This window comes from Falco rusticolus, chromosome 7 (assembly GCF_015220075.1).
Source record: "Falco rusticolus isolate bFalRus1 chromosome 7, bFalRus1.pri, whole genome shotgun sequence".
NCBI classification, from domain to species: domain Eukaryota; kingdom Metazoa; phylum Chordata; class Aves; order Falconiformes; family Falconidae; genus Falco; species Falco rusticolus.
The window spans coordinates 63,666,925-63,690,462 of NC_051193.1; the positions used below are offsets into that span (position 1 = coordinate 63,666,925).

Here is a 23,538-nt window from a genome sequence, read left to right on the forward strand (position 1 = left end):
ACTGAAAGGGTAGTCAGCATTGGAACAGGCTGCCCAGGGAGGTGGTGGAGTCACCATCCCTGGAAGTGTTTAAAAATCACGTAGATGTGATGGCTCAGTGGTGGACTTGTCAGTCTTGGGTCAATAGTTGGGACTTGATGATCTTAAAGGTCCTTTCCGACCTAAATGATTCTATGGTATCACACACTCTGGTGTTAGAGCCAGGCAGATCTCTGGGCACACTCAGCCTCTCTGCCAGCACTCAGCAGAGTGGACGTGGCAGCCAGATGCTGCAAGTGCAGGGGAGCTGGTTGAGAAGGAAGGGTGCCAATGGGGGTTTCCAGCAAGGCAAGCTCTGATGTGAAAGCAGCAGGAGCCCATACTGAGTTTTCAGGGAAGGAGGTGAGATTTGCCCACCCTGCTAAGGGCATCTGGGGATGGTCTGATGGAAAAACCTGATGTTTTACAGAGGAAAAAGCAGCTGAGGCAGAGCAGATGTGCCTAGGAAATGAAACACTTTGCTTGTAGAAGGATGAGGCTGCTGGGGCTTGACCTTGTGGAGGGGCTGTAAGCCCTCAGGACTGCATTTCCCTGGGGGACAGAGCCCTCGTAGGCCCTCACTTAGCTCTGGGGGCAGCTCTGATACAAACCAGTGGGCTGGCTGAGAGCACTTGTCATCAGATAGTGCCTATCTCCCATACCAGTGCCCAGCCTGTTCACCAAACATACCACCCCGCAGACCCTGAGCGGTGTTGCACCATGAAGAGCAAAGAGATCTACAAACCCTCTCATCTCTGCTGTTGATCCCATGGCTGTACCTGGCTGAGAACAGCCCTGCTTGCAGGGAGAGCCTTTTTCTACTCTTGTGCCCCCTAGGAAGGGAGGGGAACCTCGGCGATAAAATTAAGGAAACCTCCAAGCTCTGCCTTAAAAAAACCTCTACCGATATAGAGCCTGGAGGAAAGGAAGGCAGAAGAAAAGCTGTGTAGAGGCAAGGAGGCAGCTTAGCTCTGCTGCACTGGGTGGTTGTGGGAGGCCTCAGCATGAGGAGATGGGGTGCAGTGTTTCATGCCAACCAACCACCACCTGCTCCACCATGGCCTCAATGAGCGCTCCCAGTACATCCTGTGGTACAGCTGGTCTGAAGTGTTTGGCAGGAGGCAGAGACCCCAGACCAGCTTGCTGGAGGCAACAGCTCTGGTAGCTGCCCAGCAGTGGGATGGGATGCAATATCCTCCTCCTGCAGCAGCCAGCCACAGGAAGAAGTCCTTCCCTGGCCCACTGGAGACAGCACAACCTAGTGCTCTGCAGGGAATGGGCCTTAATTCTGGGAAGCAGATGATGCCTCACCCAAGGCTAGCATGGAGGGGACCCTAACTTCTACAAGTGAGCTGCCCCAGGCTGCCTTCATGGCGAGGGGAGGACTGGGGGGCTGCGGCAGGGAGGCTGCGGGGCACGAGGGGATGGGGATGAGCAGAGGGAGGTGTAAGGAAAGCAAGTGGGGCAAAGCAGAGGGGTCTGGGGACGCAGCACAGCCCCAGGAGAATGGGAGTGGGACCAGGCTGGTAAAGCCTGGCCCAGGCACCTGGCTCCCTGTGAGGAGCCCAGGCACCTGCCGAACCTGGCTCTGGTTCAAGAGCAGCTGTCAGGACTCAGATTAGCATGAAGGTTATTTTCAGTTAAATGTTTCTACAGCCCACCCCTTTCCCCTCTCTTCAAGGGATTGAATTTCTTTTTCCCCTGTAGTGCTTTGGAAGAGAGGAGGAGAGGAACAAGGCAGAGGAGAAGGGGTGCCCGGGCTTCTCACATGGGATACATGCTTTGTGTCTGGTCAGCCCAGGGTGACATAGCCCCTGTCCCCACAGGGGCTCATCTTGCCAGAGCTGGGTGTTCCAGGTGGCTGCGAGGGCCTCAGGCACCCATCTCCCTGGTGAGAGGCAGGCACCCTGTGACCATGGCCAGGCTGCTGGCCAGGGCTTGCTGCCCCAAAGCTTTTCCTCAGGCTCCCAGATGTCCCCTTAGGTCAGCAGCTGCCTGAGCCTGGAGCCACGGGTCTCTCACCGCCCACATGCCTTCCCTGTACCCAAGGACCACCAAGGCTTGTGCAAGGTGTCAGTGGAGCAGGGGGATGCCTTCTTGGGAGTGTTAGGTAGGAGCCGGCTCACATGGATCATCCCCTTCCACTCTGTCCAGCACTGCGACCTGCACCAGGGCAGGGTCTCCTGGTTCCTGGGCAGGCAGCTGAAAGTGGCAGGTAAGGAGGGAGATGGACATGGGAGCCCACCAAGTGCCTGCAGGTGCGTCTCTGTGAAGGGCTGGGGCCCTGGGAGCGGGTCTGAGGAGCACAGAGTTAAAGGGTTGGAGTGAGGGGGATCCCCAAAAGGTCCAGTTGGTGCTGTAGTGTAAGGATGTGGCTGGTCCTAAGGGAGCAACTGGGTCTTGCTGGAGGGGCTGCAGTGGGATTGGGGTGTGCTGGGAGCCAGACTGCTCTCTGTCAGCCTCTGTGGATCCCGCAGCAGCTCCGTTCTGCAGGACCACAGGCAACAGCACTGAACCCTGTGCATTCGGCACGCAGCGTTGCAGCAGCTTATCCCTGCCCAGCAAAGGCAGTATGTTTCTGCAGAAAGCAAAATACAGGAGCAATGAGTGGTACTGGAAGTCCCCACAGCTGTAGGAGGCTCTTCTGTGGGCTGGGGCTACTTACTGCCTTAGGGGGGCTACCAGGGAAAGACACAGGGGCTGGTGACACTGCATCCTGCTCACAGAGCTGTTGGTCCCAGCATTCAAAATGAGACAGCCCTCTCATAATTTGGGTCTTAGGTAGTCTATCTGGGCAGGAGAGCAGAACTGATCTGCCTTTGGCGTTTGAGATGCGTGTTTCTTTCTGTCCTGGAAAACTATGAATGGCAAGGAGAAGGCATTTTGGTGTGCAAACTGGGGCTGCTGCATCACCCAATGATCTCAGTAGCAGGTTTAAGGAAAACTGAGTGGAACAAGGCTTCTGAGGAAACTGCAGCTGCCAGCAACACAGAACTTTTCTCTGAGGCTTTGGCTGTAATTCTTCCATCTGCCGTGTCCCTGGAAAGCGAGGAGCTGTGCACTCCTGGCCCTGGCTCTCTTCTACCTTGGACAAATGCACCTGCAGCCTTCCTGTGCAGAGTTCTGCTTCATCCTACACGCTATTTAGGAGCACCATCACTGAAAACTGCCCTAGTGCACCCCTGAGGCAGCTGCAAGGCAGCGATGGCTGAGCTAACGTTTGCCAGGCCCTCTGAGGGCACCGGGGATGTGACCTCCAGAGCCATTTCGGGCAGTTTCTGCTCTGGACTGTGTTAGGCTGCGATTAAGAGGGAAGCTGACAGCAGGGACTGGTTGGTATTGGAATGGTGAGGTCTCTAACAGGCTTGGGATGGTACGTGTGATCTCCCAGCTGGTATCCACAAAGGCTGTTTCAGCAGATACACGAGGCTAATGCCAAAAAGACTCACACACAAGCCCTGACTGATCTGAAAAAAAAAAGGACTGCCAGTGCTGGCTTTATGGGAGTTAAGAGGTGCTGAGGGTTGCTCTGGCAATAAGGCTGGGTCGTCTTTTCCAGTCAATTGTCTGGCCCGACATGTCCGCGTAGCCCCAGATAAAGTGGCCTTAATCTGGGAGAAGGATGAACCGGGAGAGGAGGTGCGGGTCACGTACAGGTCAGTACTTACCTCTGAGCATATGAGAGATGTATCGCAGAGTGTATGAACACTGACAGGGTGATCTGCTGGCATGTGGCATGTGAAGGGATGCAGCATCCCTTTGCATAGATAGAGGAACAGTATGGTGGCTGTTGGCTTGCCTGTGCTGATCTGAGACTTCAGCCTGGCAGGGTAGTGTGACACCCCAGTTGTATGGGCTGACAAATGTGCAGACTGTCAGTGGGAAAGTCAGCCTCGTGGGCTTGCTGAGCCAGAGGAATTGCCAGTGGCCATTGCTGGCCCTATAGCTTGCTCCTCATGCTGACCAGTGAGAATGTCAGGCTCTGTACAGAGGTCACTCCGATTTATTTCATTTCCATAAATAACAGCCCACATTAGTGACTGTCTTCTCCTTCCCACTGACATTTTACAGCTCTCCCATGGACTTCCAGCGTGGGGGGTTAGAGTGCGTAGGGCTGTAAGCTCTGTACCTGTGACTCTGAGGCCCCCCCATCTTTATACACGTAGATAAGAATTGCAAGAAAGTCTCTAACCGTGCCATTGCTTCTTTGGGCGGGGAACTGCTGGAGATGATGTGCTGCCTGGGAAACACTTTGAAACTGCAAGGGGTGAAACTGGGTGACAATCTACATGCCCCCATGCCCACTGGCAGTGGCTAGCATCGGGGCTGTGCATGCTGTGGTGTTCACCGCGTTCAGTGCAGAATCCCTGGCAAACAGGATCTGGGATGGTAAGAGCCAGTGGGTACCAGGGACATGTGTTTCCCTTGGGGGACAGTGCTGAGCTGGCTGGTTTGGAAGCTGGTGGCTCAGGGTTGTGCTGATGGCAAGGTTTTCTGAGTCAGACTCCCTGGGCTAACTGGGGGTGTCCTGTCATGATGTATGACATTGGAGCAGGAATTAGCACCCAGGAAATGGCACGGGCTTGCTAAATATCTTCCAGCCCATGGGATGGACTGGTTCTCCCCTTCATCCAAGGGACTGAAGGGCTGGGATACAGTGTCTCCTCTGAGGGGATTCAATACAAGCAGGAATGAATAGGAAACGATGATGTCAAGCTGCTGGTTTTGCTAAGTGGAGGACATGAGTGACAGGGGGAGAGGTGCAGCATCATGGTAGAGCCAAACTGCTGTGTGACTGATGGAGTGGGGCAGAGCTGCTCATGTGGCTCTTCTGCCTTCTGCAGCCCGGTCAGAGACAGTGATCACAGTGAACCAGGGGCTGAGAGGTGGCAAGGTTATTGAGCTAAAGATGACAGTGGACCAGGCTGTGAAGCAGTGCCCAGGAGTGAAATGGGTTCTGGTTTCCATGAAGACCGACAGCAAGGTTCCCATGACAGCCTTGGATGAGCTGCTGGAGGAGGCGAGAGGCTACCTGGAGCTACTGTCTCTTCCCCTGAGCAACGTGTCCACTCTGGGAGCAGGGACAGGGATTGGAGAGCTGGTCCTGGCTGCCAAGACAGTTCTGCTGGTGTTGACACAATGTGGGTACATTGTCCTGCAGTAGCAGCTGGAGCTGTACACGAGTTCAGGACAATCACAGGAGCCACTGGGATGGAGGCTAGAAACACCCCAGACATGGGCTGACACGTTATGAACCCAGCCTGGGACTGCCACCACACTGTCACACACAGCTCTGCTGGTGGGCCTGGCACCCTCTGAGTGCCACTGGGAGCTTGTGCCCAAGGAAGCAGGCAGTGAGACTCCTTGCGTGCCCACTACTTGTGGCACACAGATGGCCAGGCTGCCAGCACAGAGCACTGTTTCTGAAGAGGTGAGCCCCTGCTGTGCATTTCTGCTAGCTCCCTGGAGCTGCCCAGAGGTCTCCCTGCCCTCTGCTCATCCCATCTGCAAGCAATTAGTGCTAGAAAAGCTTCCTGGAAGACTACTGTTCTGGGCAGAGCAATGGCAGAGTAAAAATAGCTACCTCTTAATCAGCAGGTCTGCTCTGGCTGAGGAAAGCATTTGCCAGCTCAGCAAGGTGAAAGAGAGCTCAGGCTGGGGAGCCAGGGTTGTGGAGGTGCAGAGGGGGGGAGGATGCTGGGGGGGAGCAGGGGGCCACAGGTGCTTGGGGGAAGAAATGTGCTGGTGGGTGCAGAACAACACAGGGATGCCTGATAAGGTTGATGCTCTAAGTGAGTGAATCCCAAAGCAGCAGCTGTGCATGTTAAGGAAGAGCAGCTGTGGGACCTGGTGGAACAACCTGAAGGTGCAGAACAGGGTCTAAAAGCTGCAAGCGTAAAGCAGCCAGGGGCAGGGCAGGGGGAAGACTTGTGTTTGCAGACACCTGCTGAGGCAAGAAGGAAAAAAGGCAGAGGCCATCTGAGGCCCTTCCTTGTCTCTCAGCTTTACTGTGGGCTGCAGTAGCCAAGCCAGGTCAAGGCAGCTCCCAGGTGGCAGCCAGCCTGCTGAAAGCACTGCACCACACCCCAGCCCTGTTCTTTTCCAGAATCACCACGTGGCAGTGGCAGACTCTGCTGTCATCGGCTACCCACATGAGATTAAGGGAGAAGGTAAGATGCTTGCTTTCCTGCCCCTGAAATGTCGCTTGGGGCTATTGCACCGCAGTACGTGGCAGTGTCACACCAACCCCTGGTAGCAACGCTGTACAGCATGCTAGTGGGGATCTCGGCACAGTCATCGCAACCTACGTGAGACCAACTGGGCTTTGCGTAAGGTGGCAGAGCAGCACTATGGCCAAAAGCACTTACAGCTCAGGCTGCAGAGCATCCCCTGAGGCCACCAGCAGAGAGGGACGGCTCCTGGCACTAGATCCAGGCAGGCTCTCAGGAGTATGCTGTGCACTGTGCTCAGTAACCTGGTGGTCCTTCTGCCAGGAGCCTATGTGTTGTGCTGAAGGACAGTGGCTACACGCAGGAGACTCTTGATGCTGAGCTACAGGAGTTGATCTCTAAGATCGCCAAGTATGTAGCTCCGGAGGATGTTCAGGTAACATGTGCAGACTGGTCCAACAACCACCCTGGCAGTCTGGCCAACCCCTCTCCCTCAGCCTTAGCTCTGCTCCTCCCCATCACAGGTCACACACTGGCTGCCCAAGACTCGCTCAGGGAAGACTATGCGTTGGATGCTAAGGAAAATCGTGGAAGGCAAAGCCAGTGAGCTTGGGGATTTAACCACGCTGGAAAACCATGACACTGGGCAGCAGATCAGAGGGGCAAGAAAAGCCGCTAGCTTGGCTCTGCCAGCTACCACCTCTGGCTCCTCCACTGCAGAAGCAGAGCCATGTCCAGAAATGTCACTAAGCAACTGGCGGTCAGTAAGCGCTGGGAGGCTGCACTTCCACTGCAGTCTTAGGAACTTTCTGCAACACAGAGACCCTCAAAAGCTCTGACTTCACATATTTATGGGAGGCAGGGGAGAGAACATGACGCATCATAGGCAGAACAGTAAGGGGAGGCAAGCTCCGTTTCCCCCTCTAAAAGCAGGGGGAAAAATCCCTCCTTGGCATTCCTTGTGCCTTGCAGTAGCTGTGAAGATAGCAGCAGGGCAGGATGCCTGGCCCTGGATAGGTGTATTACTCCTAGTCCTGCTCTGCTCTTCAACAATACTCTAGTCTAGGGCCATTGCCAATATACAAGCATCTCCTCCAAAGCAAACCCCAGAAGAAAAAGATGCTGCTATCTGGTTAACAAATACAGACTTTTCTCCGTGAAAATCAATGGAAAACAGGTCCTGGATTTTACTACAAAAGTGTTCCCTTGACCAGTAACCTTGTGTCATAAGGACAGCAGAAACATGCCCCTTCTTTGTGTCAGCATTCTCTTTCCCTTACTGTGCATGGGGAACACAACCCTCAAAGAGCCACAGGTACGGAAGTCTGTTCTGCAGAGCTGTGTACCAAAGATACAGAGGTTCCCAGCAAGGCACAGAGGGCAGAACAGGAGGCTGCATCCTAGCCTCACACCACTGCATCCTGGACAAGTGGAGGTTCCTCTGGTCATTGCCTCTACCAGCCCCACAAGACAGCATCTTCTCTTTGGGCAGCCTAGCATCTCAGCTCTTCCCCCCATGAGAGGCAGAGAGGCTGGGAGAAGGGTGGCATAGATGCATCTGCTCCTAGCAGAACCCCACACCATGAGTTCAGACTTGACTCTTGTCCACCAGCAAAATCCAGAACCAGTCTTGTGCTGGGTAAATCCCTTGTCGACAGCTGCTGGCTCAGCAGCTCCATGCCTGCTGTTCAGAGCTCTCCCATGCATGTGCAGGTTCTGCTGGATGAGAGCATGGTTTTTTTCAGCATCTGTCCCCAGCTGGGAGCCGCTTCATCTTCTCACATCGAGCGAGCTCCCATCTTCCCTCCCCATGAAGTTTCAAAATCCAGGTGTGGAACTGCAATTCAATAACACAACAACTAAGGGATGTCTCTACAGGGGCATGCCCTCTCACAGTAAGGCTCTCCAGCCTCAGACACTCCCCTCTGCTTGCCAGGGACCCTCTCTACCTCCGCTGTCTTGCTATCAACAGGGAGGTGTGGAGCACTGTCTGCCCATCTCACCTTTTCCAGGCTGGGCCTGTGTCCCACACTGATCAGCGTCATGCCCAGCTGAAGGCACACATGGTACAGTTCATGCTCCACCTCTTCTGTCAGAGCGCTGGTGGCTTCATCTAGCACTGAGAGAAAAGTTGTAAGCCCCACAAGCCTTATGTCCCCTTAGGCAAAAGAGCAGCAACTGCCCAGAACATTTTGCATATTAACTGGAGCTCACTAGCAGCATCTGCAGAAGGGAAGTGAGAAGCCCAAGGACTCTGATTTTCTTCTGGCGCAGCTGGTGTCAGTCAACTTGGCAAGCTGCCCTTCCCCACATGCCCTCGAATCCACCCAAACAGCACCACTCACCTCATTCCCCTCCCTCAATAGCTGCCAGTCGCTGCCTCATGCCCACTGTTGTGAAAGCCAAGACAAACTTCTCAAGGCAGGCTGTGTGCCAGAGCATCAGGCTGAGCAGCAGCCTGTGCACCCCTCCAGCCCAGACCCCACCTGGAGCATCCAGGACAGACTGAAGCACCTTCCTGTCAGTTAGGGTTAAATACTGCCGATAAATTCAATTTGGTTTACATCATCTCTACAGCTTTTAGCTTTTAGCCCACAGGTTCCTTCTGCCCAGACAGCACCGAGCTGTGCTGCAGGCTTCAGGGGAAGAGAGGTACTTACACGTGATTACTTGCTACCAAGCACTGGCTCTGTTCACCCACACCCACCCTGGCTCTCATGGTAAGTCCTCCAACAGTCACTAGCAGCCTAGGTGTGCAAAGGAATTAGCCTCATCTGCTAACGGGAGCTGCTTCTGTGATCTCTCAGGACCGTTTCTCCCACCGCTCCTTTCTTCTTTTGCTGTGTAACAACTAAATTTCCCACATTGCTTCTACAACTCTAGAGAGGCTTGTGAGCTTCTGATATGGCAGCTGATGCCATGCTCCCTAGCATGCACACTTCTTCATGTGGCAACTGGCGAGCATGCTGAGAGGGGGCTTCTTCAGATGCCATCTGACCTGGACCAAGACCATTAATCATTAGTTCCCTCAGAAGAGAATGTCTTATCCACAGCCTCTTCTTCTACCACCCTCCACACAGATAATGAAATTTCACCGCTGAATCCTCTGTGTGTTATGCTGCTGAAATAACGGCCCAGACAAAGCACGTTCCTAGCAAAGGAGGGATTTCACAAGCTGTCTCTGTACCAGCTTCTTTTTACACCAAAGTCTTTACACCAAAGGCCCTGCCTCTTCCCCTGCTCCTTGTTCAGTCGCTCACTCACCCGCATATTTTGGCTGGAGGTAGAAGAGCCGTGCAAACGAGAGCCTCTGCATCTCCCCTGGGGACAGGATGTCATACCTGCAGCAGGGTCAAGATTCACAATCCCCCTCAACAAAAAGAACTCATTTGCTGAAGAGCTTATGGCTGCTGATATCTGAGACCCCAGCAAGCAACTGTCCCTGTGTGTCCCCTGTGCCCCGCTCCACACTGGGACTGGCTCTGCACCCTTGTACACAGTCAGCTGCCTGAAGAGCAGCATGGCTGGTGATTGTTGATGCTTGGGGGATGAAGACCTTGACCCTGTATACTGCCTGCCTCCCACAGGACATAGCTGAACATGCATGTTCCTAAGTCCAGCAGCAACATGCCTCTGCTTAGAAGTGTTCCACACCCAAAGGGATCACCCAAATTCATACGGACGCTGAGCTCCCTTACCAGTTCCAGTCCACCTGCTCATCCAGTCCTCCGGCCCTCGCCAGCAAATCAGTCTGCAGAGAGCACAGCAGACTTGTGAACACAGCCCCAACCCCGTCAGAGCATGGCCCGGAGCACAACCGCCCCCTTCATGCCACTCTTTCTTTTACCGCTTGAGCTGAAGTTGCTCTGCATCCCTCCTCCTCTGCCTGTCCCACAGACAGTCCTGTCCCAGCTGCAGACAACGTCCCCACATGTGTCCAGCACATTGTCACACTGCGCTGCCACAAATCCTCATTCCTTCATCCCTCACTGGCACCACCAGGAAAGAAGGCAGCAGCACTACCAGGGACTCACCAGTCCAGCCAGCTCCAGGAATCGCACAATTCTCTCATCATCTGCAGACCCTAGGGGAGAAAGCAGTACAGCTTAGGCAGAGGCAACGTACGCTGAGGCCACAGCTGCAAGGAGGAGTCAGCGGGGCAGGAGGGAAGGACTGGAGATCTCCTGAGGTTCAGCGTAGCGGACTCAACCACTGGACTATACCAGGTCCTGAGCTTTGGCACAGAGAGCTCCCAAAGACCGACCTTCCCTAAAAATGTTAACCGTGCCGGTGAGCAGCATGCCAGGAGGTGGCTGGGCTCCACAGATACACCTGAGATTTGGCCCAGTCCAAGGTCACAGATGGACACAGCCAGAACACAAGGATTCAGGCTTCAGTTGGCAAGGCCCTGCCCACCAGCTGCTCTCTTACGGCTGGCTGACTGCCCGCTGTAGGCTGCAGGTGGTGCAGTCATGGGACCAGGGCTTGGGTAACAGCCAGCAAAAGGATCCTACGTGGAAAGGGAAAAAACTCAGGAAGGACCAGCTGTGGAACAGAACATACACTTGAGCTGGTACAGCCAGCAGCTACGGAAGCTGAGCAGAAGGGCTGTGCATCTGTCATGGACCTCTCTGAAGCTGTGGAAGAGCCACAACAGTAGCTGACAGCTGCAGTTGCTCTCCGCAAGACTGTGACTGCCAAGTATTTGAAAGCGGCACGCAACACTGCTTCACTCAAGACAGAGACTTAAACCTGGACATCTGCAAACTGTAGCAGACCATGTGTGGTCTGGCTTGGGAAGAGGGCAGGGGGGGAGACAGGATCCATGTAGTCTGACCTCAACAGCATGCAAGGCCCTGGGACATCATTTGAAAATGAGGAACAGTGAAAGATGAAGGTAGATGGAAAATGAGATGGAGGCAAACATGGCTTGCCCAAAGGCAGGTTGTACCAGACAGATCAGATGTGTCCCAACAGCAAGGTGCCCCAACATGTATCGCATGTCTAGCACAACAGACAGAGCATGGCCAGCTTGTCCTCACTGCATCAAAAGAACATATTGTTATCAAGACAATATATTCCCTCCTGGAAGGGAGGGAACACAGAGCTGACCTTAACCTACACGAAGGTAAATCTTCCAGGGAAAAGCAGAGAGCAACAAAAGTGAAATGGATAAGCTCTCCTGGTGGGACATGGTAGAGAAGATAGATGCACTGGGCAAAGGACCAGGGAGCTGACACCACAGGGTTGGCTAACTGCTCTAATGGATTGCCACGTACCTGAAACTGGATAGATCTCCTTCAGGGGGTAGATCACCTGATTAACAGAGCAAAATAAGCTATGTCAGAGGGAGCCGGGCACGGTCCATCATGGACACAATGGTGATGGCATGAACTCAGGCATGAGGGAAGGAGCAGCCACCAGCATCCTCCTCCTTGCAGGGCTTTTTGCAGCACACAGGTTCATAGGGCACGGCCACAGCTGGGAGCAGAACTGGGGCCACAGTAGAGGCAGCCCCTGGGCCCACCTGTTCGCGCAGGCTTCCGTCAGTGAAGAAGGGCCGCTGCGGCAGGAACACAACTCCCCGTGGGCCAAAGCAGGTCAGCATCTTGATGCTCCCTGCAGAGAGACACACTCAGCCAAACCTGCAGCACCAGCCACCAACTCCCCACTGCCTCCTGTGCTGTCCTGCCCCATGAAGTACCCAACAAATCCCAGAAAAGGTATATTTGCAACAAAGCAATGAGAGCCAGAGCAGAGAATGCGATAGAGATGGGTGGCTCCAATGCATCAGTGACACATTCACCAACACAAAGTGGCACTGGCCTCACAACCCCACACTGCCACCTTCCAAACTGAGGGCAGCCCTGGCTGAGAAAGAGAAGGCCACTCAAAAAGAAGAGTAAAGACAGCAGCAGTCCTTACCCCGTGTGCTCTCCCAGAGTCCCCCAAGGACCCTCAGGAGAGATGTCTTTCCTGTGCCAGTGTTCCCCACAATCATCATACTGTTTCCTTGTGAGATCCTGAGGCTCAAGTCCTTGATAAGCAGCTTGCCAGAGGATGGCACCGAAAGTGTCACTTGCTCCAGAAGGAACGCTGTGTCCCTTGGCACTGGGTCCTCCCCAGAACTGCTGCTGGGCCACCACCAAGACAAAGGAGGAGAGATCTTGGGTAAGCGATCACAGTGAGACTAGCAAAGATCAGGCGTTGTGACAGCAGCCCTGTCCCACACACCTCGGGAATGACAAATCACAGTGAGCCCTGCCTGCTCCAACCAGCTGCATGCAACAGGCCGTGACATGATGGGCCACCTCCATCCCATGCCACCCCACATTCTGGCACATAAGCTGTAAGCCAACCAGTTGCTGAGCGGAGACTCACCCATCCAAATCCCAGCTTGCTTTGGCTTCTGAGTAGTTATCATTTTTTTTTCTGCCAAGGCTCAGCAAGGTCTCCTGCAGTTCACCAATCCTGGGCAAACAAGAAGTTGCATGAATGCCAGGGACAACTCCAGCAGCCTCCTCACAATACCCAAACTTGCCCGTGCTTGCTCACAAGCAACTGTTTCTTATTTATTTAGGACAGACCTGGGCAGAGTCTTGTCCCAGAGCTCCCTTTCCTGCAGAGACTTGCCTGCAAAGAAGCTTACCTGTGTGTGTAGCCAGCTACGTCGGTCACAGTGCTGGAGAGATCTATGAGCTGGCTGAAGCAGCTGATGAGGTAGATGGAAACAAAGGCATTCTGGGGAGAAATCACACGCCAGAGCAAGAGTCAGCACAAAGCTGGGGCACTGCCCCTTCCTCCATAGCTGCAAGGAGGCAGCCAAGGAGTCCAGACCTTTGGCCGTGTCAGCAGTTCCAGCAAGATGAAGGAGGGGTGGAGAAGTCACCTAGGGTGCTGGGAGCAAAGGAGAAGATGACCACATGCGGATGCAGCAGGGCTTCCCTGCTCAGTACAGCAGTTTTTGCCAGGTGGACACACATCTTCTGCCACCCAGGGATGGTGTTTGCAGAGTGCCTGCTGGCCTGCCCAGGGCTCAGCAGACTCACCCCACCTAAGTCACGCAGATCCATGCCACCGGCCCTGCCCCAGCACTGTACATGGTTCAGAGCAGGGTGTCTCAGCCCGCAGTGCCCACTTAGCTATTTTTAACTCTTCCTTCTCCATCACAAGATGGTTTTGGGTATCTGGGAACAAGTCAGGTTAGGAAGGCGAATGCAAGCCAGCTCAACCTCACAGGTGGCCAGGCTCACCACGGGCAGCAGCCCAGGGCACAACCCAGAGCCACAGCACTGCATGGACCCAATCCCCACCCAAACTGCTGAAAGCCAGAGGCTTTCTGAGGTCCCGTTGGTTTTTTTTTTCAGACAGAGAGCTCTGAGCTGGGAAACACTTAGGTAGATGTTGACAGTTCTCACCCCAGGTTAATCATACACCAGCTGGCTCCAAGCTCCCATTTCTATGCCACCACAGGCAGGAACAGTCTAACCTCAAGGTCAGTTGCTGCAGGTTATCAAGCCCCAATGCCACCAGCCCCACACGAAACCTCCATCCTCAGCACCTGCTCACCCTCCACAACGGGGTCTGGGAAATCACCCTTAGCTCACCTTGCTGACGAGGGCGCTGAGCTCTGTTGGACTCAGGTCACCGTAAACCCCGGAAAAGATGGGAATGGCGATGACCACATAGCTCAGGATGCTGCCCAAGTAGTCAAAGGTGTTGATCCCAACTGGGCAGAAGCATATTGAAAGAAGACAGTGAGTTTGGGTGGGAACGTCTGTCCCAGCCAGGCTGACATGCAGCCCATGAGCCTGGTCAGAGGAAGACCCACGGTCCTGCCTCAGCACTTCATGATACACCAGAGCAGTCTGCCAAGCAAAGAGCACTTTAAGACAGGCCCCTGAGCAGAGAAACAACATCCAGACACACAGCTCAGTAACTACCACGGGGCAAAACCCACTTTGCATGCTTGTTTCTATTCTTTAGAGGCCTGGCTGACTCACAAGAAATGGGAGGGAGGACAAAAAGGAAGCTCTGGGGCAAGATGGTTGGCTGTGAAGTCTGTCTTGGAGCACAGGACAGGCAGAAAAGACTTAAGACCCCAGACTCCCACAGACACACTTGCATTCAGGGCTCCCCTTACATTGCTCTGAAGCTCACTATGGTGTTGAGATGAGGAAGAGCTGTCTTGATACTGATCATTTAACGCCCATACCTGGACCCAGTGACAATGGGAGAAGGAAGATTTTCAGGGGAAAACTATGCTCAAGGGACAATCTCCATAGGAAAGAAGTTTCCACAGCTCCCAACCACCTATACAAAGTCTTCTGCCTCCCCAAAGCTCAAGCCCTTCCCTCTCTTCCTGGCCATTGAACACTTGCCCCACAAAAGGCACAGATTCCTACAGAATCCCCTTTTGGGGGCTTGCATTCTCCAGTTTAGCTGGGTCCTCCACAACTTTGCTTTTTATGAGGCTTTTTCACAAGAGGATTCCCATTTAGGGCTGCAGGAGGCACCCTCAGGGTGAACCCTTTCATGCACCAGCAAGACGCAGCAGAGGAAACCCCGGCATCGCTGCTCTAGCAATAGGGTTCCCCAGTCTGTGGGTCACAGCAACAGAGCTACCATACACCCCACTTCACCCCCCAAACTCCACACTCACTGTATAGCCACAGCTCCTTGCCTATCAGCTCCCTCTGCATCCGCAGCAAGCTCTGCAGCCTCCAGTTCGTGCGCATGTGCTCCACTCGCCCGGCCCTGTAAAATAAGATTGCAATATGCTGCAAACATCCCGGGAGCATGGCAATGAGGTCAAAGCATGGGCTTTACAACTGAGGTTTGGAAAGGGTCTGGCACCTTAGCCTCCAAGCAACAAGCTCTTTGTTGAGCAGGAACTGAACAGCCAAGAACTCCCACCTGAAGAGCTTCACCAAGAAACTCTGGCTGAAACAAACAGCCCTGCAAATCTCTCCCAGAACCCGTGGATGCTGCTGTTGCGCACAGGAGGAGGCGAGGCAGTTGGACACCGCCAACAAGGCCCCAGCCTGGAGCAATGCACACCCAAAGTCAAACACACTTTGCAACCAGAGCCTGGTTGGAAGAGAGGGACAGCACCACTGGACAGCTGGAGCCAGAAAGAAGGCAGAAGCAAGTCCAGGAGGTGACAGCAAGCCAACACCACCTGCACAGCCGGCAGCCCCAGTCCACCGCTTCCCATTCCCAATGCTGGGAGGAGTGGAACGTGGACAAACCCGGAGCAGTGCAGCACCCCATGTGGGTGACCTCAGCCCACACACACACACACTCCCCTTCTGCAGGCATCAGGGGGTCACCCGCCACCTGAATTAGCAGTGATGCTCCCACAGCCAGGCTGAGTCAGTAGCAAGAGGTCACATCTGGCTCTGAACCATCACCTTCAGCAAGCCCGGCAGCTCCTTCTGCTCCTTTGCAAGGGGCTGGGCTGCCCTCAGGTGGCAAAACGCAGAGAGCTCCATGTCTCGCTCCAGACTCCCACCTGCCGCAGCAGCTATCGCCCCTGCCACCCAACACACACGTGCCCAGCGCACACCCATGCTCCCACCACAGTCCATGTAACAGAGGAGTCCCTAGGCTCGAGCAGATAAGGCCAGGAGCTGCACAAAAAAAGCCCCCAAAATTAAGATTTTTAAAGTTCTTAGTTTTAAATTTTAAAGTTCTTAGAAAAAATACGTTTTCTTTCTCAAAAACACATCCACTTAGAATTCTACTTGGCATTACTGCCCTACAGCCCATCTCAAGTAACTACGGAGCGGCAATCTTTGCTGCTGAGTATTTGGAAAGGACAAAGCCCCGGACACAAGGAGTTAAAGGCAAGGAAGGCACTGTGAATGACAGCTATTATTTCCTTTTGCAGATGAGAGATTGCTGTATTGGTTTTAGTTTTCTCTCCCATTCAGTTCACTTTTAAAGCAAGTTTGCCAAAGGCTTAGCAACCAAAGAAGTAAAAAGGTGACGGTGCTCAGGTTTTGTTTCTTCCTTTACCAAAACAATGGTTAGGCAGGTGCAAGAGGATGAGATCTAACAGCTTCTACAAGTCTGGCAAAACCAGCCGCTCACCACATGCTCCTCCTCTTGCAGGACTCTAGGAATGCAACTTTTTTTAAAAAATCCTTTATTTTTAATTATTAATACCATGAGAATGCCTGGTTTTGTGCAATTTAATTAAATTCTAGTTCCCCACCAAGTAAAGCTTTTCTATTAATGAACTGTACTGAAGTGACACTCTGCTTTCTGGTATAATAATCCACTTTCCATTTTCTACTTGGCAATAGAATAGAAAACTTCAAAATTGCGAGGAAGAGTACCACAGCTTAAATAAGGGCATGTAGTTAAGAGTATCTTCTCCATTAAGAAAAATTATCATCAACCAGTAAGAATCAACCTGCCCACAAAGAAATAACTCAAACTTGCCAATGCAAATCCAGATTTATTTCAGTTATTTAAATCAGAGTTTCATGATTGTCAAAATAAATCTTTATGAAATCAGCGATTTTGAATCAAACCACTTTGAGGACAGCACCATAACACTTGGAATGCTCGGTCGTTACAGCATGAAGGAGCCAAACATATCACAGGCAGGGAAAACCACAGACAGAACAGCTGCTGCTTGCATAAACTCCTGGAAACAGTGCGATTTCACAACATGCAGGGCAAAGGCAGACATGTGACAAGCAACGACCTCCTGCCACCAACCAGGCACCCCAACACAAGCTACAGTAAAATCATGGCCCTTTTTCTGGGCTCTAGCAGTTTTCACGAAACACCTTTAAGGGTTCAAGCAACAGCTCAACAGACTTCAGGGCATCACAGAGCAGGGAGGTGCTCCCAGCTGTGTACTCAGCTCTGGGGTACATGGCACTGAGCAAACTCAGAGAGCAGCACTAGAGGGTTGGGAGGGTCAGGGCACAGACCGACCTAGAGGAGCAAGCAGAGGTAACAAGGGCAAGCAACAGCTGGCATACCCAGAGAAGACACATAGGTCTGCAGCAGCAGGATGGGGCCAGAAGCAACCTGCAACAAGTCCCCAAGGGAACATCCTGACAAGATGCAACGAGACCCTGAGCAATCTTCCAGGTAAGGACCTGGTATAACATCAGCAATGGTCTCCAAGCCAGCACCAAATCTGTATCAAGCTTCTGGGGATGTTAGAAAGGAGGCAGAGAAAAAACAGTTGTCTCCAGCTGCTGTGGAGTATTTCTGCAGACAAGGTGCAGAATGCAAAGGAGAACAGAGTCTCAGGGCTGTACGATGCTGCAGCAGGATGGAGGGGACAGAAATCTCCAGCTGCAGTGACAGGACTTGGACTTCTCTGGGATACATGAATACAACAAGGATGACCTGAGCTGGGAGGATCCTTATGGGGACATAAAGAAGCGAACGCTACTAACCTGTAGAAAGCAGCTGGTTCCGCGTTGACACGAATCTGCATGTGCTTGAACCTGGACAACCCCAAAAAAATATTACGATTGTGCATAGTGAATTACATAGCCAATAGTCTTGCTAGAGGAAACTCACCTTGCATGTGAGGCATCTCTTGTCAGAAACACTCAATAGGCTCAAAAAGGCACCAGAGACCAAGGCTTAGCACAAGGTGACATTGTTCTACCCCAGCTCAGTGGTGCATTTGTTTGGTATGCTGCGCTCTGTGCATATCTTCCCAGCCCCTGGGCCGCCTGTTTGCCAGCCCAGCATCTCTGCCACACAGAATCACAACCAACTACCCTGGTATGAGCTCCCTGTACCACACCAGCTCCTGTTGCTGTCCTTGGATGCCCTGAGCCTCAGGGAAAGCTGCAAAGCCCCTGCCACACACCCAGCCAGCCCTGCAGGGGAAAGGGGAGGAGATGAGTTACAGAGCATATGGAAAGACTGTGCTGGTTTGGGCACTTCGGAAGGTGTGGGTGAAGCAGAAACCTGATTTCTGTCAGTAGATGCAGTTCACTGAACTTACATCTGCACCCAAGGAAGCTCCATGTGCAGTTTTCTCCAACATATCCAATGCCCTAGCAGAGGCATCAGCAATAGCAAAGACCAGGCAAGCAGCCTGGAGACTGAACCAAGGGCACTGCCTGCCATGACAGGGCAGTGAAAGGGGGGATGGAGGCTCAGCACACGGAATTTGGGGCAGGATTGCACAAGTAGATTTCTCTGAGTGTGGGTGATGTCACAGACAAGAGTAGTAACTGTGTACATAGCACTGAACGGGGACAAAAAAGCAGCTTTTGCAGAAGCTGCCAAGAGACAGTGAAAACACTGCTCTGCTGAGACTCACCTGAAATCCCCCTCCAGTTTTTCCTGCTGCACAAGTTTAGACACAATTGGGCTCATCAATACCTTGTTGACGATCGTCCCAATGATGAAATACCCAAAGATGCTCACCGGGCCTAGCCAGCCTGTGCTACAGAGGAGAAAGAGAGGTCAGCTAATAATCCAAGCAAAGGATGCCCTAGCACCCTCAGGCTCAAGCAGTCAAAGCCCTCAGCTGTCACCTCTCTTGGCTTTCACAGAAGTTTGGGGGCTAGCACTGCACACCCCAGCATCCCCAAAGAAGAATTCCCTTTGGAGTGCAGAGATCACTCACCCACATGTACAAGTGTCCCTCTGGGGAGTTGTAACATGGGTGCCAGGCTCCAAAAACAAAATAAAGAGCATAGGAAACAGGCATGAAAGCAGGGCCAGGATGGGTCCTTACCTGTGGAAACACTGGTATGTGTAGTAGGCCAGTGTGAAGGGTGAGATGATGAGCTTGCTGGCCATGGAGCTGAGCTGCCTGCAGAACCTCTCCACATCCTGGCTGATGCGCTGGTCCCTGCTCAACACAGAGCCATTGACACTGTTAAAGCCCAGGAGCAAGAATCAGTACTAACTCCCTAACAGGGCACAAGCCAGGCTGTTTCATTGCCTGAACTTAGGATAGGGTGCAGGTGAACAGCCCTACCTGGGAGGGATCTACAGCTGTGACTCCAGTTCCCCCACAGGAAACAATTTCCATGGCCCAGAAAGACCCAACCCAAAGGCCCTCCCGGCACCTACCCAGCTCCTGCTGTTACTTTCACCCTGTTTCTTGCCCCTTGTTCCACTTTCAACAACATTGTCCAACTCTGCTAAAGGTCTCTGCATCCTTGTCTTTTCCTCCTCTCCCGAACCCACCCCTGTACTACCAAGAACTACTGACTCCCCCCCAGATCTCCAGTACTGGTGCTGCATCACTACTAGGACTGGCTAGGGCACAGGCCAGGCCTTTGCCAGCTGTTGGATATTTGCAAATGCTTCCACCATATCCACCTTTCCGCAGTAGCTGGTCCCTTTGCTCTTTACGGAGTGCCCTCTGGTCCCTTTGCTGCAAGGAAGAAAGCGCTTCCACCCAGCCCCATCCCACAAGAGCAGGCAGCAGCACACCAGGGCTCCTCGCCCCATGGGTGACAGACCTTCAAGTCCCACCTGTCCTACTGCTGAGCAGGAGCTGCACTTGGGGTAACTAGAAAGGATTTTGGCGTATTTACTCCCTTAGCACCTCATTTGTCCAGAGCAGGTGGATGAGGGGTTCAGCCTGGTGAAGAGGAAAGGCCATGGCTGTGAAAGGCTGGACTCCTGCTTAGCTATCGGTGCAGATACAACCACAAGAACATTCAACTCTTTTGCAGTCCCGGAACAGCAATGGATTAATTTTGGGGCAGCTCTCACCCTGATTGACCTTACAGTCGTCATTTTTCCTCCTCAGACTGTAATTGTTCCCATAAAGTTATAATGTAAGTCAAGCTATAGACTCGTGGCAGGTTATTACTTTTTATGAGCTATTAAGCAACATGCAATGATAAGACATAAACAACTCAAATGCCCTGCTAGGAGCCGCAAGTGTTTGTATGCCACTCAGAACCCACTCTTCATTCCTTCTAGATGGATGACACCACGCATCTGACACTCGGTTTGGTTTGCATTGCATAATGGGAGGTCACTTGGTCACTCTAATTCATTCTCCAAGTAGCTGATGCAGGCAAAAAATTCTCATCAAGGAATTGCAAGATAAAGAGAACTTTTTGTAGTGGCACCAAAAAAGACACTAAAGAGTAAGACTGGATGTTTGAGCAGAAGCAGTGCAACGAAAAAATTCAGTAGTAATAAAAAAAGAGTCCACAGCAATCCCACACACTCACTCTGCTAAGGTCAGGAGAGCTGGCTCTATTGCTGCAAAGCAGACCGACCCAGTTATCTCATGCATTTCACTGCACAATGTGAATACATTCCCTGGTTAAAAATAAACCTGAGCAGGATAGTCATGTGGTGAGGGGCCTCTGACCTCCCCTTCCTCCTTCCCCAAAGGAAAAAAAGATAGGCATGCAGCAGCTTCTGATCATGGCCAATATACCACACTGCCTGGGAAGCACTGCATTCCTTGGTGACAGGTATGGCTTTTGAACCTCTGCTTGCAACTCCAAACCACTGCAAGGCACCATCAAAAATGAACATTTAATGAGGGTAGGAGTAACCCCAGCAGTGCACCAGCATCATGAAGCTGTGATTTCATGTTTGGCAGCAGGGCTGTTTGACCCAAGCTAAGCCCTCTCTCTGTGCACCACTGGTTGCTCTTACTCAGGCTGTCTCCTAGCACTGGGTCAGCAGAAACAGCTAGGGAACGGGTCTGGCTGAAAAACGATACAGACAAGAAAACATCTAAGATACCCAGCACAATTTCACTGTGCAGCCACACAGACCACCGTGTTGTTCAAGAAAGGGGCAAGGGCAAGCAGCCAGGAGCACTGGGTAGCAGAAACACAAAGACTGCTTCAGTTCCTTGAGGTCACCGCTATTAGCAACAGTTAGGAGTTCCTGCAAGACAGCCATTTCTCACAGGGACCCCAGGTCTGGTCTCCTTTGGTGCCATCAATGTGGGAGATGGCACCAGTGCAGTGACTAGACCAGACGTGCCCCCTCCAGGGGAGGGGAGCTTGGGGACTCAAAACAACTGCATAAAGCCACACAATTTGGAAAAAGTCATCCCCTGATTTCTAGTTTTTCAGCAAGTATTTAATAGTAACTCCTTCAAATTCTGGAGGGGGAAAAAAGCGCCTCTACCTCTCACATGAAGTCTAATGTATGATCTTTAAGTCTTCAAAGTGCGAAACTACAACAGCAGCGTCCTGTGTGCAAGGACAGGCTGGAAGGCCAGGGTCAGCACACAGCTGCGAGGAAGGGAGGTGTTCAACTTCTGCTTCACAGCCCAGGCAGATCAGCAGCTCTGCAGTAAGCAGGACAGTGCACGAAGCAAACTGGAAGGGGATCTCAGACTGGGCTGGGATAAGCACGGAGGGACTGAATGCTCCGCCTTCTCCCATATTTCAGGTCATCATTTCATGACATTTCCTTCCTAGAACCAGGAAAGGGGAAATGCAACCCTCATACAGTACAAAACAAAGTCCTTCCTGGATGTGGCTCCCATGGGCTATCAAAACCACTAAAAACGCAACTAAACAAAACTGCGTTTGGCTGGAGACTCCGGTGGTTGAAGTTCAAACAGAACAACAGGGACTGTCCTAACATACTGGCTGCGTGAAGGCAGGGAGAGGCAGTACTCTGACTCCCGCCAGGCCCTTTGCAACATCACACCGCGTGTCAAGGGTTACGTTTGCAGACAGCATGTTTTATAGCAGCACTATATCCCTGTTCTGCCGGGCCTCTGCTTTCCTCGCAACAGAAACATCCTACCCCTAAAACTATCACGACTGACCACCCTACCCCTAAAACTATCATGACTGACCAGCAGCGACAGGAGTTCCCAGAAGCAGGCACCATCTCCTCCCACCCAGGGCAGAAGAAGGTATTTGTGCCTAGATGGCAAAAGCTTCAGGGCTCAAGCCCCTACCCAGAGACACAGAGAAGTCAGGAAAAGGTGTGGAGCAGCCCAGAAGAAGCCAAGCAAGAGCCTGAAAGAAGCTGCAGGCAGCCTACGGATTATCGATGTCTTCACGCAGCACGTGCAGGCTGTAGTAGACCTGCCCTTGGAAGTAGCAGCTGTGGAGGTATTCGGTGAGGGATTTCCTCCAGTTCAGGTACATCATGTTGCAGATAAACTGGTCGAAGCTTTTCAGCTGGAACAAGGGCAAGGAGAGAGATGGGAGGAGATGAGCGAGAACAACAAGCATTTCCCAAAACAAAAGAAAAACCTAACCGTTTGCACCAGTGATGCATCCCAAGCATACCTACCTACCAGGGCATGGGTAGACCTAGATCCTTCACCGTCAGGATCATGCCGGGAGCCACGGGCAGCTTTTCCCCTCCCCTCCCAAGGCACTGGAGCCTCCGGCCTGCCTTACCGTGGAGTTCACTACGATCAGAGCCAGGGCAAGCGCAGTCAGCCATTTGAACCCGGAGAAGTCCTTGTTCCCCAGGACCTCATAGTACTGGCTGGGGATGACGCCGACCCGGTAAATGACCAGCTGCTCTGCAGGAGAGAGGCGGCACGGCGAGGGGATGAAGGGCAGCGGTGACAGAGGCAGGGGGGTGGGGGAGCAGAGGCAGGGTGCAGCCCCCCGCCCCCGCCGCAGCGCGCTCACCCAGCAAGGCGACCCCGAGCAGCGTCAGGAACATCAGGGCGCTCGGGGAGGGCCAGCCGGGGAACAGCACGGCCTGCAGCGCCACGAACCGCCGCACCAGCAGCCCGTCCAGCCGCGGCCCGGGCCTGCAACGGGGGGAGACGCGGGACCGCCGGTGAGCCCTCGGGGACGCGCTGTCCCGCCCCGCCCCCCCCCCGGCCGCCCCCTCCTCACCGGCCGCCGGCCCCGGCGCCCCTCATCCCGCCGCTGCCTCCCGCCATCACCGTGCGGCCACGGCCGCGCCCTCCCGGGGAAGGCCCCGCCCCCGCGGGCGCTACAACATGAATATTCATCACCTCTCCTCGGCCTGCATGAGCCCCGGCACCGCCCGCCCGGGCAGGACCCGCCGCCGCGCTGCAGAGCGCTTCCGGACGCGGCGTCACCGCACGGCTCCCGCCCGGCCGCCCCGCCTCTCCCGCCCCGCCTCTCCCGCCGGCGAGGAGCGGCAGCGCCCCCTGACGGGGCGCCGCGCTGCCCGCGGGGCACAGCGCCCCCTGGCGGCGTCGGGCGGGGAGGCGGGAAGCGCCCCGGGGCTGCGGACGGTGCTCGCGTCCCTCACGGCTTATACCGCCAGCCGCGCTCGGTGCCAGCCGGGGACGGGCCCAGAGGCCGTGGCTCGGCAGGGCCATGGCTGCCGGGCAGGCCGCGGGGCCGGGGAAGAGGGCCCTGCCGCTTCGCTGCCTGAGGGAGCGGGACAAGCAGGAGCTGCTCCCTCCGGGGAC

The 23,538-nt window shown here is 53.6% G+C and overlaps 2 protein-coding genes across 8 annotated transcripts; one reads left to right on the forward strand and one right to left on the reverse strand.

The window, feature by feature from the left end:
• The first annotated feature begins 1,745 nt into the window (after positions 1 to 1,745).
• LOC119151322 (acetyl-coenzyme A synthetase 2-like, mitochondrial) lies at positions 1,746 to 7,235 on the forward strand. The gene is given in 10 exon segments (XM_037395129.1): positions 1,746 to 2,051; positions 2,054 to 2,233; positions 3,578 to 3,673; positions 4,233 to 4,299; positions 4,301 to 4,407; positions 4,863 to 5,178; positions 5,478 to 5,497; positions 6,003 to 6,195; positions 6,513 to 6,624; positions 6,713 to 7,235. Coding segments are annotated over 10 exon segments (1,671 nt in total). The 5' UTR covers positions 1,746 to 1,786; the 3' UTR covers positions 7,028 to 7,235.
• Positions 7,236 to 7,351: 116 nt separating this feature from the next.
• Positions 7,352 to 23,227, reverse strand: ABCD4 (ATP binding cassette subfamily D member 4). 7 transcript variants are annotated; one of them, XM_037394767.1, is made up of 19 exons: positions 23,113 to 23,227; positions 22,778 to 22,902; positions 22,538 to 22,665; positions 22,173 to 22,312; positions 18,919 to 19,035; positions 18,499 to 18,624; positions 17,615 to 17,665; positions 14,851 to 14,945; positions 13,796 to 13,917; positions 12,838 to 12,929; positions 12,570 to 12,659; positions 12,114 to 12,322; positions 11,716 to 11,807; positions 11,468 to 11,504; positions 10,223 to 10,272; positions 9,887 to 9,939; positions 9,453 to 9,529; positions 8,192 to 8,307; positions 7,352 to 8,025 (listed from the first exon to the last, which is right to left on the reverse strand). In XM_037394767.1, the coding sequence occupies exons 1-19, from the start codon at positions 23,127 to 23,129 to the stop codon at positions 7,930 to 7,932; spliced, it is 1,833 nt and encodes a 610-aa protein (XP_037250664.1). In that variant the 5' UTR covers positions 23,130 to 23,227; the 3' UTR covers positions 7,352 to 7,929. The 7 variants fall into 7 exon arrangements, with proteins under 7 accessions (XP_037250664.1, XP_037250663.1, XP_037250662.1 ...); XM_037394766.1 differs by lacking the exon at positions 23,113 to 23,227 and adding an exon at positions 22,991 to 23,052 and having other exon boundaries at positions 12,114 to 12,319; XM_037394765.1 differs by lacking the exon at positions 23,113 to 23,227 and adding an exon at positions 22,991 to 23,052.
• Positions 23,228 to 23,538: the final 311 nt, after the last annotated feature.